Source organism: Alligator sinensis, unplaced genomic scaffold, assembly GCF_000455745.1.
Source record: "Alligator sinensis unplaced genomic scaffold, ASM45574v1 scaffold1642_1, whole genome shotgun sequence".
Classification (NCBI taxonomy): domain Eukaryota; kingdom Metazoa; phylum Chordata; order Crocodylia; family Alligatoridae; genus Alligator; species Alligator sinensis.
The window spans coordinates 16,204-32,919 of NW_005842914.1; the positions used below are offsets into that span (position 1 = coordinate 16,204).

The window sequence follows — 16,716 nt, forward strand, 5'->3', positions numbered from 1 at the left end:
CCCTCCCCCAGCCCCCCCCGCCGCCGGGAGCCTGCCCAGGGCCAGCCGAGAGCGGGCCAGGGCCAGGGCCAGGGCCAGGGCCAGGGCCAGGGGCTTTGGGGCGACGCGGCGCTGCCAGCCCACCCTGGGCACGACGAGGCGGCTCCGCGCTGCAACTGCGCCGAGGAAAGGAGGCTGGGCAAGCAGCACGGTGGTGCGGAGGTGGAGAGGCAGGAGAGGTGCCCCGGCTCGACTGGAAAGGCTGGTTCCGGAGGCCCGGGCACCCACCCCGTGCCCCCCGCGCGGGCCTGGAGGGACGGATGCCTCGGCCGGTCTCTCAGGTGCAGGGCCCATCACAAGCCCCCCCGCTTACTTGCCGCAGAGCCGGCTGGGGCAGGGATTTGCAGCGACGGGACCTAGCCCTGGTTAGCTCTGCACCTCCCGCAGCAGCGAGGCCAGGCTGGCACGCTTGGGTTTCTTTCTCAGGACAAGACGTGGCTTGTTACAAGTCTGCGGCTCACGCAACGTGCCTGCAGCTGGCACAGGCCTGCTAACACGGGGTTTCCACGGGAAACACGGGCCCGCGCAGCAGCTCTGGAGACAGGCAACAGGAGCACTGGTTTCCTGCGTGCGCGGGCAGGGGACCCCGGCGCTTTGCCTCCACCCAGGTGCTCGTGGCTTAGACGGCCGCGCTGGGCGCGAGCGTATCAGCAGCTGCAGAGCAGCTCTACGAGTAAACACGTCTCGGAGGTGAAGGGCGCACGGGTAAAGGGCACTGCAGGCGTGTTTCCTGGAAGGCTGGGAAAGGGGAACAGAGGACAAGACCGTGGAGAAAACCGTCTCCACATCGGAGGCCTGCAGGAGCGCAACAGAGAGCTGGGATGTGGTGCGAGGCGAGGGGAAAAGATCCAGGAACCACTATAAGAAACAAGGAGCAATGGGCTCCAGTTGCAGAAGTTGAGGTTGGATATTAAGAAAGACTCTCACTAGGATAAAGCACAGGAACAGGTCACCCAGAGAGGTGGGATCTCCACCCTTGGAGGTTTTTCAGGCCCAGTACACAAAGCCTTGGCTGGGATGACGCAGTCGGGGCTGGGGCTGCTTTGGGCAGCGGGTTGCACTAGATGTGACCTCCCGAGCTCCCTTCCACCTGAACTTTCTGAGTCCAGAGCCCAGGTCTGCAGAGGCCATCGCCATTCAGTAGCTGGCTGTTCTCCAGCAGCTCGCCCTTGGCGACTGCATCCTGAGACAGCCCGGATGGGCCGAGGCTTCGGGACATACAGCTGCGCGTAGGGCAGAAGAGGGCAGGGCAGCTGCACTTCGCAGTGCCCTGCTCCGTGGCGGGGACTCCTGGGAGCCAGGCCTTGCCCAAACTGGGCTCTCAGAAGAGGCTTCTCTTCCTAGGCACTGCCCCAGCTTTGTCCTATAACCTCCTTCACCCTCCTCTGCCGGCCTGAGCCCCAGGCAGCACCTGGCTATGAAACCCAGAGTCCAGGCACCAAGAAAGTGTCATTTCCATGCCCGTGGAAGTGCATTGGAAACCCTTTGCGGCCTGGTTGCAAGGAATACAGCGTCTTCACTGGAGGGGAGGGAGAGAAGAAACCCTGGCCCCCTTCAAACAGCAGCGTGTCATTCATGGTTAACATTACAAGCTCCCTTGTGAGCTTCAGCCTGAGATCTTGTCCCCTCTCAGAGGGCCGAGCAGCATGGCCAAGCCGTGCATGTGGGTGGGCAGCACGTGCCAGGCTGCGGAAAAAAGGTCACTATGCCTGCCGCCTCCTGGGACATACAGCTGCTGCTGAAGGCAGAGCCTCGGTGCAGGCTGCTCCCCAGAGCGGGGCTGCACAGACCGTCTCGGTTTCCTGCAGGGCCCTCGGGGCTGGCTGCGGGCTCAGATTTTGTTCAGGGAGTGAAACGATCGAGGCGATGACACTGCTGGGGTGGAAGAGGCAGCCCGGCCAGGTGTGCAGGGAGCTCGGCAGTGCCTGGCGGAGGCACTCACCCTGCTTGCAGGCAAGCCCTGCTGGGAAAATGTGAAGTATGCGTGCGCTGCTGAGTCACAAAGGGTTTCTTGCCTCCTGGGCTTTGGAGACGTGGGAGGGGCTGGGGGAGAGGATTTGGGGCTGGTCTGGGCTGTCCCTGGGGAGACCCTTAGCAGCTAGGGGAGTTGGCCTAAGCCGGGCTCCGCTGTTTTCTTTGCTAAGAAAGCCCCGCTCTGAGAAGGGGATTTAGGCTTTACAGGGGATTCACCAGGTGATGGATTGGATTTCTAGCCTGTTCTACACTGAAGGCTCAGAGCAGCTCCCAGTGCTCCTCCGGACACATGGCGCCCAGGAAAGACACCTGCTCCCAGCCACACAGCCTTGCTCCGTCCCGTGAGCCAGCCTCCGCTCAGCATGGCGGGGAGGGAGCTAACAACCCGATCGGAGCCGCTCATGTCCTTGGACAGGTGTGAGCACCGCCGGCCCAGGCCCAACTCACCGCTTCGTTCCTGCTAAGCACGCCAACGTTGCGGCAGTGAGCAGGGCGGGGGGGCGATGCCTGCATGGGTCTCGGGACCCCCGGTTCACGCCTGTAGCCAGTTGTATCAGGAGGTCATAAGGTGCAAGCACAAAAGCTGCGGCACCTGGTTCTGATCTTCCCGGGAAGGCTGCTGCTTTTTTGGTGCTTCTCCACCAACTACGACAGTAAACCCCCTTTCCAAGACACCCGCATAACACAGTCACCCCTCGTGAGGAGCAAGTCAGCACCCCGGTAAACGCTCCTAAGGGACACTCCGCTGATAGCAGTGCCCTGAGCTGCAGAACCACCTCCAACCTCCTAACCTGCTGCAACCAGGTCGGGGGTTTCTCCAACCACCTACCTCAGCGCTCGCACAGTCTGGACACAGTCCTGTGCCTTCGGCTGGCATCGCAATAGCTCTCCCCGCAGCCAGGAGTTTCACGCACGCAGACACAGCGCGCGCACACACGTTCTACCACGTTTGCGAAGGCTTTCCCGGCCACACAGCCAAGTTGCGAGACTATTTCACGACTGATATCCCTACGACTGTAGCATCCAAACTCCAGGTCAGGACCGGTGCCCTTGTGCTGGTGCTGTTCAAACCCACAGAAAAAACGCACTCCCTGCTCTAGAGCAGAGACAAGCAGCTTCCCACTTGCAAGCCTGAAACCACGTGCGAGCCATCAGGATGCACAAAGACTTCCCTACCAGGTCGTGCCCATCTCCAGAGCAGACCTCCTGCTTTCCGCTTCGTCGCAGGGGTATGCAAAGCCAGAAAACAGAGGCAGCAGCACACAAAAGCCCCCCGAGCGCACCACACTGATTGATTACAGAATATACAGCGATGGTGCTCAAATGCCCAAGCAGAGCCAGCGGTGTGATTTTTTTGCCTCTGATTCATCAGGAGAATTTCTCAACCAAAACTCACCCGCCTCAGCTTCCTGCCTGACTGCCGCCCGCCTGACCAGCAGAAGCCTACAAAGCAAAAAGAGAGAGAGCGGTCACTTTATGGACCTTGGGTGCTTTGGCAGAAGAGCAACCTGAGAGCACGCACGCAGGGAATCGGCGCTCTGGCACCAGGGTGGAAGCGGACCACGCCGGGGCCAGGAAGGAACCGCATCCTGTCGGCTCAGCTTGCAGCCACTTATCTCCCCAAGCCACACACCGTCGGAAAAGCCAACTTAAAGGAAGGCCATCTTGAATGATGGCCCTGTGGGAAGTCTTGGCCCAGCAGAAGGATTTCCACTGGTGATGTCCTTTGTCTTGCCCACTCATCCTGTGATGACTACCCACTTGCTTCAGGTCCCCGAGCCCGGCGCTTCAGGGAGTGACGCAGCTGGGGCAAGACAGGCTGGAACCAGAAGTATCGGCGTGATTCTCCGAGTCCCCTTCTGTTTGGAGAGGGCTGGAGCGGTGGTCTCCAGACAGACGAGCCGCGGCAGCGACTACCTGGAGGCCAGCAGGCAGCAGCTTGGAAACGGGGAATCAGCGGTTTAGTATCAAGCAGCCCCTCCGTCCAGACCGAGCCCCTGTTCTCCCCAGCAAGAGCCGGGATGCCACAGCAGCACCCAGGAGGCTCTGAGCAAGGGTCCCCGCTCTCCAGCTGGACTTGATGCAGTAAACCTGGCAGCACGGGCCCACCTGGGCGTAAGTCCATGCGGCTTCAAGTCCCGGCCAGCCCCAGCCCCCGGCTCTCGCCTGCTGGGGACAGGGTGAATGGATCCTCTTCGGCTCAAGAGCCTCAGAGAGGAGCAGGGGCCGGTCGCTGGGGCAGGGACCACGTCTGTGTTGTGCCTCACACAACGTGGTCCTGGTTCGTGACCAGGGCTCCTGGACCCTACAGTAATGCAGCACCAGAGCTCGGCCTGCCTCAGTGGGTCCCGCCCTGGGAGCGGTCTTCTCTGCACCTGGCCTCTAGCACTCGCTGCCAGCTGCCCTGCTCTTAGCCCCAAAGAAAGCACTGGCAGAAGGAAGGTCAGCAAAGCAGCGTGAGCGCGGCAGCCCGGCCCACGTCCCTGCTAAAACACTGCAAACATTTTATTTTACGAGCTGCTGTTCGGGCCGATGCTGAGAAGAGCCATTTGCAACAGCCCGGCTTTGCCTGCTGTAGCAGCTACAGCCCGAACGCGGGGTGTAGCGGCAGGTCTTAAACCACTGGGACTTGCCAGGAGATCTCTGTCGACCCACAGTCCTGCCACGTAAGCGCTGGGGGCCACCGGCAGCTGCTGGGTAGGGCCGTACAAGGGAGCCAACAGGAAAAGTCTGATTTGCACAAATCCTCTCTTCACATGTGGAGCAAATAAACGAGGGCTGGGAGAGGATTAAGTGCTCTGTCCAAGGTCACACAGTGCATGAACCCAGGTGTCCTGAATCCTAGCCCGACTGCTCTGAACAGAAGAGCATCCTTTTCTGGGCGAGATGAGGGCTCTGGGTCGCCAAGCACGAAGGAAAGACCTCCATGCCCGGAGCTGCCTGCAGCTTGGGGAATAAGAAAACCCTGCCGACTCCCGGACACAAAACACGACAGCCAGCTAGTCCAGCTGAGACCTTCCAGCACTTTGCTGCTATCAAACTTCGTGCCCACGTCGGCTTGTAGGGCAGGAGCCTGTTTGGAGCCCCGCTGCAGGCTTAGGACTAGGTCGTCTTTGCAGTGACATGGCAGAAGACGGAAGCTCAGCCCAGCTTGCCATGATAATACTCCGTTTTCAACAGCTAAAATTTAGCCTTAAGCAAGCTAACACTGAAAAACAGACAGGCAAGAAGGGGCAAACCCGTCTGGATGATATTTAATAGCATCTCCCTCCCCAGCACCGCGTTGGGAAACTGGAAAAGGATTTAACTGGTCACCTGTTGCTTCTGTTAGCGTCTCTTTGGCTGCCTCTGCAATTCTGGCCGGCCACAAGCATGCAGATGCCTCCCCGAGGTACGAGACTCTGCCTTGCTATACCGGGAGCTGGAAGTACCGGACCTGGGGAGAAAACGTTCAGAGATTTCCTGCCCTGACTGACCAAATCCCGTGCTCAGAAGTGCTCGAGTACATCAGCACAGCTCACCTGGACCCATGCAGCCTTTCCTGCTGCCGGGCACCAGCTGCAGGCTAGCAGCATCCTAAGCTGGAAGGAGCCAACATAGCCCCTTCTGCCGGTAGACTGACAGGATGAACGCAGGGCTGACATGGGTGCGACGCTCAGTCTCGGCAGAACCGACATTTTAACTCACGTGAGCGCTACGGCTCGCGGAGAGGACGTGCTGTACCGGGCAGCAACTCCGAAGGGCACAGGAAGTTCCAGCAACCCTCACCGAGCCCCCGCCATCGCAACCAGCTCATCCTTGCGGCAACCAAGGAAGGACCCGTTGCCCGGCCCCTCCACAGAGCCGGAGAGACCCCCAGCCACATGAGGATGAAAGGTCAGACGCGCTGCTGGGCACTTACCTGCTGCAGCAATACAAACCACCGGCAGAGCGAACAGTGTACGTCGGCCCGGTATGAACTGCTTTCTCCTCACCGACCTGTCTGGGAGCAGGTGCAAGCTGCGATTGAGACAACCTCTCCAGGGCCACAGAGGAAGGCAGTGTGGGAGCTGGGATTAAAGCTCAGGAGGCCCTGGGTCCTGAACTCAGACCATGCCTCCCGCTCTTCAAAATCAGCTCTGCTCTCGCTGGGGCAGAGCAGACGCGCGCGTGTCGTCAGGGCAGCCCTGTCCAGACCCGTTCTGTTGGCTTTTAAGCTTTACAGTGCACATTAACGTTATGCTAGACATTACTTCATAGAAAAGCAGGGCTACAGGTCACCTTTTCTGAACCTCTGATCATTTTTGTTACTCTCTTCCAGACACCCTTCAATTTGCCGAGGCCCCCTGAGCTGTGTATTGGATTCTGGCTGAGACCTCGTGAGATCTGCATGGCAGGGAATAACGACCTCCTGTGCACAGGAAACGCTCCTGGCAATGCTGCTTCTCGGGTCAAAACGTCCCCCTTTTTGCAGCAGCTGCCCACTGCGGACTCAGATGCAGTTTGCGACCTGCTGCAGCCCCCGCTCCTTTGCTGCAGTAGTGGGGCGTAGCCAGGGGGTTGCATTTGTGCAGTGCATTTTGCCTTCCAAGGGCTGCATCGTCTAATTAGCTTTATTGCATTTCATTTGGTCTGCTTCAATTTCCAGAGATCACTTGGGAGGCTGGTCCCGTCCGCCCGAGTGCCAGCAATCCCCTTCCAGCTTGGCGCGGCCACCCAGTTCGCAAGCATATTTCTCTGATCCATTGTACAAGTGGTTAATTAAAACACGGACGCTGGCCAGGCCCAGACCAGACCCCTGGAAGGACACGACTCACCCCGCCGCCTGCTTTGACGGCCAACCGTGAATAAGCATGCTCTGACCGTGTGGGTTGGAAACCTGGTGTGCGCCCACGTCTTGGGGATGTCACCTCGCCCGTGTTTCCTTACTGACTCGGGAGAACGCAGAACGGAGGAAACCTCCTTGCTGACGTCAAATGCAACACGTTTACCTCTTCCCCGTTACCCAGGTATTTTATCAAAGGAAATTACACTGGTTTGATACAACTCATTTCTGGCAAGCCCTTCCAGGTCCCTTCTGCTCTGTGATTCCCTGCGATTCAATGCATGCTGTCTGTGGGCTATGACTCAATCAGCTGCATGCTAAAAAAGGATCTTTTTTACAAATCATTTGTCCTTGCATCTCCCCCAGGTATGGGAGTTAGGCTGCCCGCTCTTGGGTCCCCCCTTTCTTCAACCTAAGGACTATGCTTGTGCTTCTCCAGTCTACTGGGACTATACGTACTCTACAAGTTTTTAAAGGCAATTGCTCATGGTTCAGCAATTGCTCCACCCCGTCCCTTCAGGAATCCAGGATGAATGTCACCAAGCCCTGCCAACTTGAATACATTTAATAGTCTTTACCTTGCTCTCTCCAGAATCTGTTTTGCGCTGCTTTCCTTTAGGTAAAATGCACTGAATCAAGTATCTGGTCATAATGAACCCTTTTTTTTTCCTAAGCTAATCTTTACATCGTCCATTTGTTCTCCTCTGTTAAGGACCACATCTACACTGCCAGTGTGCAGAACCTCTTCTTTCTGCTTTACCTGCTTCTTGCTGGTTGTGACTCATTTCCGTGCCTCAGCTTCTCTGAGTCGATCCCCATTGCTAGCCACGTGTCCTCGCCTCCGCTTTGTGTTCGATTGCTCTTTGGTTTTCTTGGCCATTTAAGAGGTCGAGGGGCTGCCACACTGGCCCTTGCACTGTTTCCTATCTCCTCCACATCAGGCTATTGTGCCTTTTCGGGCTTTCAGGAATGACCAGCTTTCCTGACCTCCTGTATCCAATTCTCTTCCCCAGATATCCTATCTGCCACTTCCTGAGTCTGTTGAAATCTATTATCTTGCCTCTGCTACTCTCACTTCCTTCTCACAATCGTGCTCACTTCCACCCACGTCTCTGGGATGCCAACTCACCCGTGCCTCCAGCTGCATCCTGGGGATACACGTTCTTGCTAGTTATTTCCCAAATCCCGGCATTTGTGTCTGGACACATCTCAGATGTTTGTTTGGGTGCCCCGCGAGTCTCTCTTGCCCCTCCTGTGCCCCCATTGCAACCCCAGCCCCGGGACCAGGTCACTTGTTTTCCCTCTCTCACCTGCGGGCTTTTGTCACTGGCTGCCTCAAATCCTCCTCCGACGCCCTTCTCACTAGGTCGGCAAGTCTGCGTCCAAGACCGTCCTTCCTCTTCTGTACGAGATGGACTCCCTCTCTCTCCAGCGGTCTTCCTTGGCAGGCCAGCATCCTGCAGCCAAGGCCCCCAAAGGCCTCCTGTCTACTGGCTCCGTCAGCAAGGAATTAAATGACAAGAGTGTCTGCTACAAGCTGGCACGCACCAGCTGGAAACGACGGGGAAGGAGGACTGGGGCGTATCAGTCGGTCACAGGACGACACAAAGCCACCGGCTCTGTGCAACCAGGAAAACAGAAAGAGCAATCCTTGGCTGCATCTGGCATGGCTCCCCGTCTCTCTAGATATCCTGGAGACATTAATGGCATTATGCCAGGCCCTTGTAAGGCTGCATCTGGCACGCCAGGTGCCATTTTTGCGACCTGCATTCACGAAAGACGAATTCAAACTAGACCGGGGCAGACTGGGGCCTTCTAGGAGAACATGGGGACTGTGTGAGAGGAAATTAAGGGTACGTGACTTGCTTGGCTTAGCAAGACAACAGTGGAGCGGGGCTACGACCGCTCTCCGTAAATACACCAGGAAGGCAAGAAACAAGGGGCACCGTCAGAAACAAAAAGGCTTTATTAGAAATATTACACAGATTCTGCATCAGACGCTTTAATAATGTTAATCTTTAAATACATCTGTACTAGCACGTCCAACCCTGGCAATGCCTAGCTATATACATTCTAATGTGCTCTTCGTATAAATTAGGTCGTGCTGTAACGACGGGATCCGACGGACAGAGCTAAAAATCACTCGGCGAGTAGAGGTGGTTCTTCCATTCGGCACAGTTCTAGCCTGGGCCGAAACCCAACAAACAAAAAGCAATAAAAGTGCTGCGTTCAGCACGGCCCAGCAAAGCTTGGCACGTGTGCAAGTTAAAAAGGAAGAGACCCTTGGTTATGACACTGGGTAATGGTGGGTGGGTTACAGCCTGGACTCTGTGAAGACGCGGGTCTCTGGGCTCGCCTGGCACTAGCTAGAATTGGTGGAAAGCAAGCGAGGTTCAGAGAGGCAGAAGTTATTGCTGGGTCTGGGAAGTGTCACGGTGCTCGGTGGCCTGAGCCCTGCCAGACGAAAGTCTCTTTTGGCAGGAAAACGTGGTCTCATGCTCCATAACACGTGGGGGAAGCTCCGAGAGCGATGACTTCACCGGACGTTTCCTGGAAGAAGTGCTGGTGCCGGGAGCAGAGGAAGAGAAAGCTCCAAAATCTGGGACCTCTCTCCTGCTCTGCGACCAGGGAAGGCGGGAGGGCACGCGTGGAGGCCAGCGGCAGATTTCCGGGGCCGACAGAGGCAGGATCACCCACGGAGGCCCGAGGTGTCTGGAGCTTGCTCCTGTCTGGGCGGGAAGCCCGGCAGCGTGGTGGCACTCTGGGGTGTAAAGGTTTGCAAGAGCCATCGGGGCCTGAGACAAGCAGCAGAAATGCTTGGCTGGCTTCTCCCTCCTCCCAACCAAACACTGCTAGGACTTGTGCCGAGGGGGAAGGTGCCTCAGCGAGAGGGGACTGGGGAAGTCGAGCAGGCTCACGCCACCGCTCAGCTCGCAATCCAGGGGCCTGCCCTTCCGCCTTTCTTGCTGCCGCGTTGGACGAAGGGGGCGGATTCTGCCTCCGATCCCTCCGTGTTGCATCGCGGGTCAGGGGGTTGAGCGCATGGGGCGGGAGCCTGGCAAAGGCACGCGCGTCCCCTTCGGCACCCCAGCGTCTACGGTCGCTCTGAGGAGCGCAAGAGGGGCAACGACCAAGAAGCCAAACAGCCAACAGAAGGGTCATCCAACGGGAACTCCCGGCCTACGGACATCCGCCTCCTCCGCTCTCTCGCACACGCCCAGCCCTGTCTACCCCCTCCCTTCACACCCTTCACATCTACTCGAGCTCTCGAACGGGTTCCCAAACAGCACGTCAGCATTACTACAAGCCCTCTCCTCCTTCCTGCCAGGCCCAGGGCCCGGCCTGATTTCCCAAATCCCCCTCTGCCTTCCCCTCCTGCATGCCGCGAGCACTGGCACCTTCAGCGGCTCCAGGAGCAAGATGCTGCACATCCCGCACCCTTCGTCTCCCTGCTTCCCCAGCGACGGCTGCCCGAGAGCTACGCGGCACGGTCCCTTCACCCAGACCTCCTGCGACCGCCTCTCCTCATCTGCCAAGCCCAAGCCAACGTGCAGAGTTCACCTGAATTTCTAGCGTCTTGCCAGCGCTGACTAAATGCACAGGCACGCATGCAAGAAGTACATCCGAGGGGATGCGTGGGCCTCAGCGGTGTTTGCTTTGGGAAGGATGTTACCTTCAAGAGGCAAAGCCATGGAGGAGCAATGCAGGTCACGCCCCGCTCTTGCCGGGAAAAACCTCTCGCCCCCGTTGCGCACTCTGTACACGGTTATTCAAGGACTGTTTTACATTCCTCACTTGCCGGTCTTATCAGGCCTGGTTCCCGTAACCCTGAACCTGTAAAGCCTCAGTCAGCAGAGCCTAGGCTTTCAGAGACCGCTAGTCTTCCCGAGTGCTTCAATTTCTGGGCGCCTAAGTTGAGACGCCCTAAAAGGGCCTTGTTTCCTACGGGTCGAACGCGCAGCGCTTCCTGCAGTTCAAGCCCGTTCGTGGTATCTGGTCGTGGCTATCCAGGAATGGAAGCACAGGAAACCATCACCCGGCTCTGAAAAGCGAGATCCGCGGTGGCAGCTGTGCAAACCTCGAAGGGAATCAAAACTCAAAGGTAATACTTGTAAAACCAACAGCCCCTGTCCCCACAAAGCCCCCATGGAAAGGGCTTTTCTAGATCGCAGAATGGCAGACCTCAAGGGGTCCATCCGCAATGCTAGAGCCCGCTGGGACGCCGAGTCTCCAGCCACCTTTCCCCTGGGAAAATCTTCTATTTCTGGGCCTCTAGGTTGGAAGGTAGCTGACTTGAAGTGACGTTTTTATTTACAGAAACCTTGTCTCTGGGCCACGTCTGAGCTCCGCTTTATTCTGGAGCTACAATATTTTTGTGGGGAGGGAATCCCAGAGGTGCAGGGTGAAGGGAAAGACACGTCTCTGGCAGGTTGGTTTAAAGACAGAGGCAGCGACCTGCAGCAGCTGAAGCGCCTCGAGGGCTGGGACAGATCTTTGGGCAATGGCTCAGAGCCACGGCAGAATAAAGCTTGGATCAAGAGATGCCGACGGCCCCGCGCAGCGCGGCACACGGAGCACACGCGCTTCCCGGGAGCCTGAGCTATCGGCATCTCCCAGCAGATCCAGCCGTCCCTGGCTTGGAGGTGCTTTCTGCAGGCCGCCGGGGACGAGCGCAGCTTGGGTCACTTCCTATCCCTATTGCCAGGACTCTTGCAGCCCGGAGCCAGGGTCTGGCAATGCTTCACGCCTCTCAGGAGAGAGATGTCAAGCAGACTCGTCCAACCTCCTCTCCCGCTGGCCGTATCCATTCTCATCCACCCCCGCAATTCTTGCTGCATTATTAAGGACGCAAAGGCCAGCGACTGGATGACCCAACAACAAATACTTTTAACACACTGAAATCTCTTTCTGACACAGCTCAAAGGCCTCTGGCCTCTCCCACTGCCTCCCATCAAGCCATCCTGCTTCCAGATTCAGGTCCTGTTGTCCCAGCAACACGAGAGAAATCTGCAAAGCGGGGACCCGGTGCGAGGACAGCACCTAGCAAATGCAGGCAACAAGGTCCCCCCCGCCTTGCAAGTCCTCCCACCTGAAAGCCTGTAGCCCTGAGGAGATAAATCGGGCCCCTAGGATTAGTTTAACTGCTTACCTTCAGACCTGGCTAGAGCTCAGACTTCTCTGCTGAATGTACTAGGTGGACTACATCTCCTGATCTCCCCACAGTGACTTCATTTCAAAAGGACAGCAGCAAATGGAGGGGGACCAATGCGCAGGGTCTCACAAACGCACTCCAGCATCCCCTTCAGCGCAGGCAAGCAGCAAGGTCTGCCAAGGATCAAGCTCTCCGAGTCGATTCCAGGGAGAGGAGGACGTCGGATGCATTTTTGCTGCCTGTACACCTGGGTCAAGCTCTGATAAACCACCCCTGAGACGAATGCATTGCTCAGTGGGTCTGTCTCTCCCTGGGGTGGCTTGTGCCGTCACCTCCATTGCTTTGGAAGCTGCTTTGGATACGGCAATGCACTCAGCACCGAGTCCATTTGCAGACAGAGCTCATGGGACTAAGGGCTTAAATGGGAGATGCTGAAGATAAACATGGTAAGATAAACACGAGGAGAAAAGAATCCCGTTCTAAATATATCCCCGTGGCTGGGGAACTGGTATCCATCACTTGTGAGAGGAGGAGGAGGAGGAGGAGGAGAGCGGGGGGGGGTTCGGAAAGGAGGAAAGCAAGGCTCGCCGGTTTGGGGGAGCCCGAAGCACTCGGAGCGGAGACCGAGCTGAAGGCAGAGTACTCGGCGGGCTTCGGAAAGCGGCAAACACTCCTCTGACAGCACCTGTGTCTGCTCCACCAGACTGTACTGAAGCAAGCAGGCTTGGGACCTACCAGCACACCCTGCTCCCTACGTAGGGAGGAAGCCTCCCTTCCCCTCATACAGCTCTACGAAGCCGTAGGGTGGGCCCTCAGGGTTAAACGTGGTCACCAAACAACTTCTATTCTTCAGCTGGAGCAGCCGTGCTGCCCTAGGAAAGGTTACCACCAAAAGCACAGGCTCGAGGTCTGGCCCGGTTTGGTCGGATTCGTGCCCGGGGCTCCCTGTGGCTTCTCACGAGCCCGGAGGCAGAAGATCCCCGTTTCTGGGGGTCAAATAAAAGAGATGCTCAACACGGCAGATGAAAACACGCATGCCTTTGTGAGTGGAGGGAGGACGTGTGCAGGCTAAAATGCTATTCTCTGGGATCCGGGAGGCTTTGCTGTGGTTTCCATGACAGAGAAGAGCTGCCGACTAGACTTCCTGTAGCTTAATGAATGGGGCTGCATCTTGCAATTTGTATTCATCAATCAAGCCTTGTAACTTCAGCTCAGACCACCTGCTCACGTCCAATGGCTGTGCTTCATTGCACAGGGCACAAGCTGACACGTGACTCCTTGGCAGTAAGTACCGTGCATCTATGTGGCAGGTAGGTACACAGGAAAACCGTGCACTCAGGTTCAATGCAGGCAGCGTGGCTGCTCCAGCCTGACCCGTGACAAAGGTGTGATACTGATCTCCATATTGCTCAGATGCCAGGGTCGTCACCCCCGTGCCTTGTGCAATAAAGCCAGCAAGGCGGCAGTGCTGAAAAGCCTGGGCCTGCACAGCCCAGAGATGAAAGGATTCCAGCTCCCTACCAGACTGCTCACTGATCTTTCTCATCATAAAAGAAGCTACTTTTGTTGGACCCAAAATGAAGTCATAGCACCTAGCGGTTCCCTTTGTGCTCTGTGGCTGTCTGGTGAAAATACAGAGGCAAGAAAGCCTTTGGGGCAACAAGAGATCCTGCTGCAGACCCTGCCAGCTCAGCTAAGTCTGAGTCAGTGTGTGCGAAAGGTCCTACACACACCATGCATGTCAGCACACGTCTGTTTGTCTTGGTGTCTCAGGGAACAGGTATATAAAACAGGTCGGGTGGGGGCACCGACACTCGGGAGCAGGAAAGCATCCGTTTGTAACTGTGCAAGAGAAGCCATGTGGTGAGCTGCTGCACTAGCCGTCCTCTCTCAGCATCTCTCGAGTTTGGTCCAGGCATTCAACGACTACGTATGCACTGGAGTCCTTCCATAGCGTGCAGATCTCCGGCTGGCAGAGGCTGGTTTGAGATACAATCGCTAGTTAACACGAGGGCATCTTCTTCTCAAATATCCCACAGCTGGCAGAAAAAGCGTTGCTGTTTTCATGTCGAAATAAACTTACAGCTGGGTTTGGTTTGTGCAGGTGGACAATGGATCTTTATTTGGTTGCAGTCCCAGATGTGATCGAAACCGTGGAAGAGCTTTTCTTTCCGCCTACGAGCCTTGGCTGGCTTGTGGAATAGAAATGAGGGGTTTTTAAAGTGATCGAGTGCTTCCGTGGCATTCTTCAGTCTCTCCCCACTTCTGTCCACCTTCTGCCCTGGGTCTCAGGTCTCAAAGTACTTGTAGATCTGGGCCACGTACTGCATCACGCTCTGCCAGTCTGGACGATCCGTGTACATCATCTCACTGAGTTCCTGCACGGGATACAAAGACAGTTAAGAAAGGAGCAAAGAGTCCTCAGCAGAGAGCCATGGAAAACGAGGACACCCTGATATACCGCCACTCTCGCAGGAGCAGTGCGGCCTGACTGGGAAGTGGAGCTACTGCAGAATGACAATAGAGACCATTAAATGAGTGCCTCACTTTGCGAGCAACAGTATCCCTCAGCAACGCAATCACAAGCTGCCAGTACAAAAGCCAAGCAGCTATGTAAAGCTATTTAGTTGGGAAATTAGCCCAAACCAAGCCTTTCCTGTTAAACGTTTCAGTTCTGAAACTTCTGAACAGAACACGCTCAGCTGAATTTCTCCCTGGCTCGGCCTCACAGCGCTTTCATCCTGAACAGTAACCACATCCTTTCTTTTCACTACACGAGTTCTTGTCTCCCCAGGCCCAGATCGCAGCAAAATCCTATTGTGCTAAGAGCATCATCCGGGGGGGGAGAAGAAAGCAGGTGTTTGTCCAGCCAGAAGTCAGTCCCTGCACTGGCTCTGCGCTGCACAGCGTTACTTCTCTACAGTTACACTCCTACAGTTCAAAGCTGCCGTCCCACGGACCGGTTTGTCCTTGGCTCTTTGCAGGTGAGAGGCCTGGGGGAGAAACATGTCTACATCTCCACTTGGAAAAGCTGAACTGCCATGCGCCGAGTCCAGCGAGGACAGGTAAAGAGGACCGGGCAATCGGAGCCCGCTGAGACGAGTCAGTACAGACCGGTCAGTCATGTAACACCCTATCCCAAACTAAGCTCCCAGCTGGCTGCCCCCCAGCAAGTACGCAGAGTCTCCGTGGATCAGCGCGCGCGGGGGGCCCTCCGCATGGCTCCGTGCAGAAGTGGGGGGTCTCAGACTCAAAGAAACGTGGCTGACAGGTTGACAGCACCCTTGCACGGTTGAACCTCAGGCCTCCCTGCTCTGTCAGCCACACGCTCCCTCTAAGATTGCACCCATTATGGTGAACGCAGGGCTTGCAGTTCTCCACCGTGGAGCATCTGTGCCGCAGGAGTGGACAGAGCCCTTCAACTGACTTAACACACACCCCCTTTTAGTCACCGCTCACCTGTGCCAAACCTGTGCTCGTGACCCAAGGACAAAAGGCTCCATTGCTCTCTGGGCCACGCTGTGATGGAGGCATGTGACCCGGGTCTGGTCTACACCATGTTTTGTTGGCATTGCTATGCTAGAGACTAGCTAACCCCTCTCCCTAACTGGCGTCACCAGTGCTTTTCCCAGGAGCGTTTAATTTGATCTGGAAAGTGGGATAAACCACACTGGCTAAATACCTCTTCGCAGTGGAAACAGGGTCTGCACCCGAAGGGGGTGCTGGTCCAGCTACGTTTGCAAGCCCTAGCGTGGCAGGGTGAGACGAAATCTGCTCAGCTCAGCTATGCTAGCACAGGCCCGGCGATATCAAGAGGACTGCCCCGTGTAACAGAGCAGTATTTGGGCTCCACGTCGTTAGATCCTTGCAGTACAATATGAGGCACTGTTTTGTATAGTGCTTTGAAAATACAAAGCACTACATAAAGACTAAGGAGAGTCAATGCCATCTTAGCGTCTCCACCCTCAGGTCTCAGGGTCCTGTGAATTTTTGGAGAAAGTCGCTTTCTGATCTCCAGCCACCTTAGCCGGCCAGAGCTGATGCCACAGCCTTCGTGTGAGAACACGCGAGAACGGAGTCTGCGATGAGTCTGGTCTTACTAGCAACACTGAGCATAGGCTACTATAGCCAGGAATAACAGGGGATCTGTTGGATAGCTGTTTGTGTGCTGGCAGACATTCCTGGGAGCAAAGACCAGCTTAGCTTAACTGAGAGAGGGGGCAGAAAAATTCTGACACAACCGGTTCTTTTCGCCTAATTTGCTGATTCAAGGAAATCCCAGATGTGCCGCTGAGGCCAGGCTGCTCTGAAGCTCTTCAGGAGCACCAGCAGCTTCCAAACCCAAGCCAGCGAACCCCCAAGCTTCCCCAGTCTGTGGCTTCAAGGTGAGCCGCCAAGCAGCCCTGCACCCTACCCCTTGCAGTGTGCGAGGCCCAGGCCCCACCACTAAGATGTGGGGAGAAGTGGGCACGCTAGAAGGGAGGGACAGGCTGCAATCGGATCTGGACAGGTTCCAGGGGTGGGCAGATGAGAACAGGATGGGATTCAACACTGACAAGTGCAAGGTGCTGCACCTGGGAGGAAGAATCAGCATCACACCTACAGCTCAGGGAACTCCCTTCTCGTCAGTGCAGAGACGGAGAAGGATCATGGAGTCATTATTGATGCCAAAATTAACATGGGCCGACAGTGTGGGGACGCGGTCAGGAAGGCCAACCGCACCTTGTTGTGCATCCACAGATGCATC

General features: G+C 56.4%; 1 protein-coding gene across 3 annotated transcripts in view; it reads right to left on the reverse strand.

The window, feature by feature from the left end:
- Nucleotides 1-78: 78 nt before the first annotated feature.
- The window catches only part of SPECC1 (sperm antigen with calponin homology and coiled-coil domains 1), a 115,056-nt gene continuing 98,418 nt past the window's right edge, over nucleotides 79-16,716 (reverse strand). For all 3 annotated transcript variants that reach the window (XM_025192336.1, XM_025192337.1, XM_025192339.1), the window contains one exon: nucleotides 79-14,347. In XM_025192336.1, the coding sequence (XP_025048121.1) occupies nucleotides 14,258-14,347 (90 nt within the window). In that variant the 3' untranslated portion in view covers nucleotides 79-14,257. The remainder of the gene's footprint in view (nucleotides 14,348-16,716) is intronic.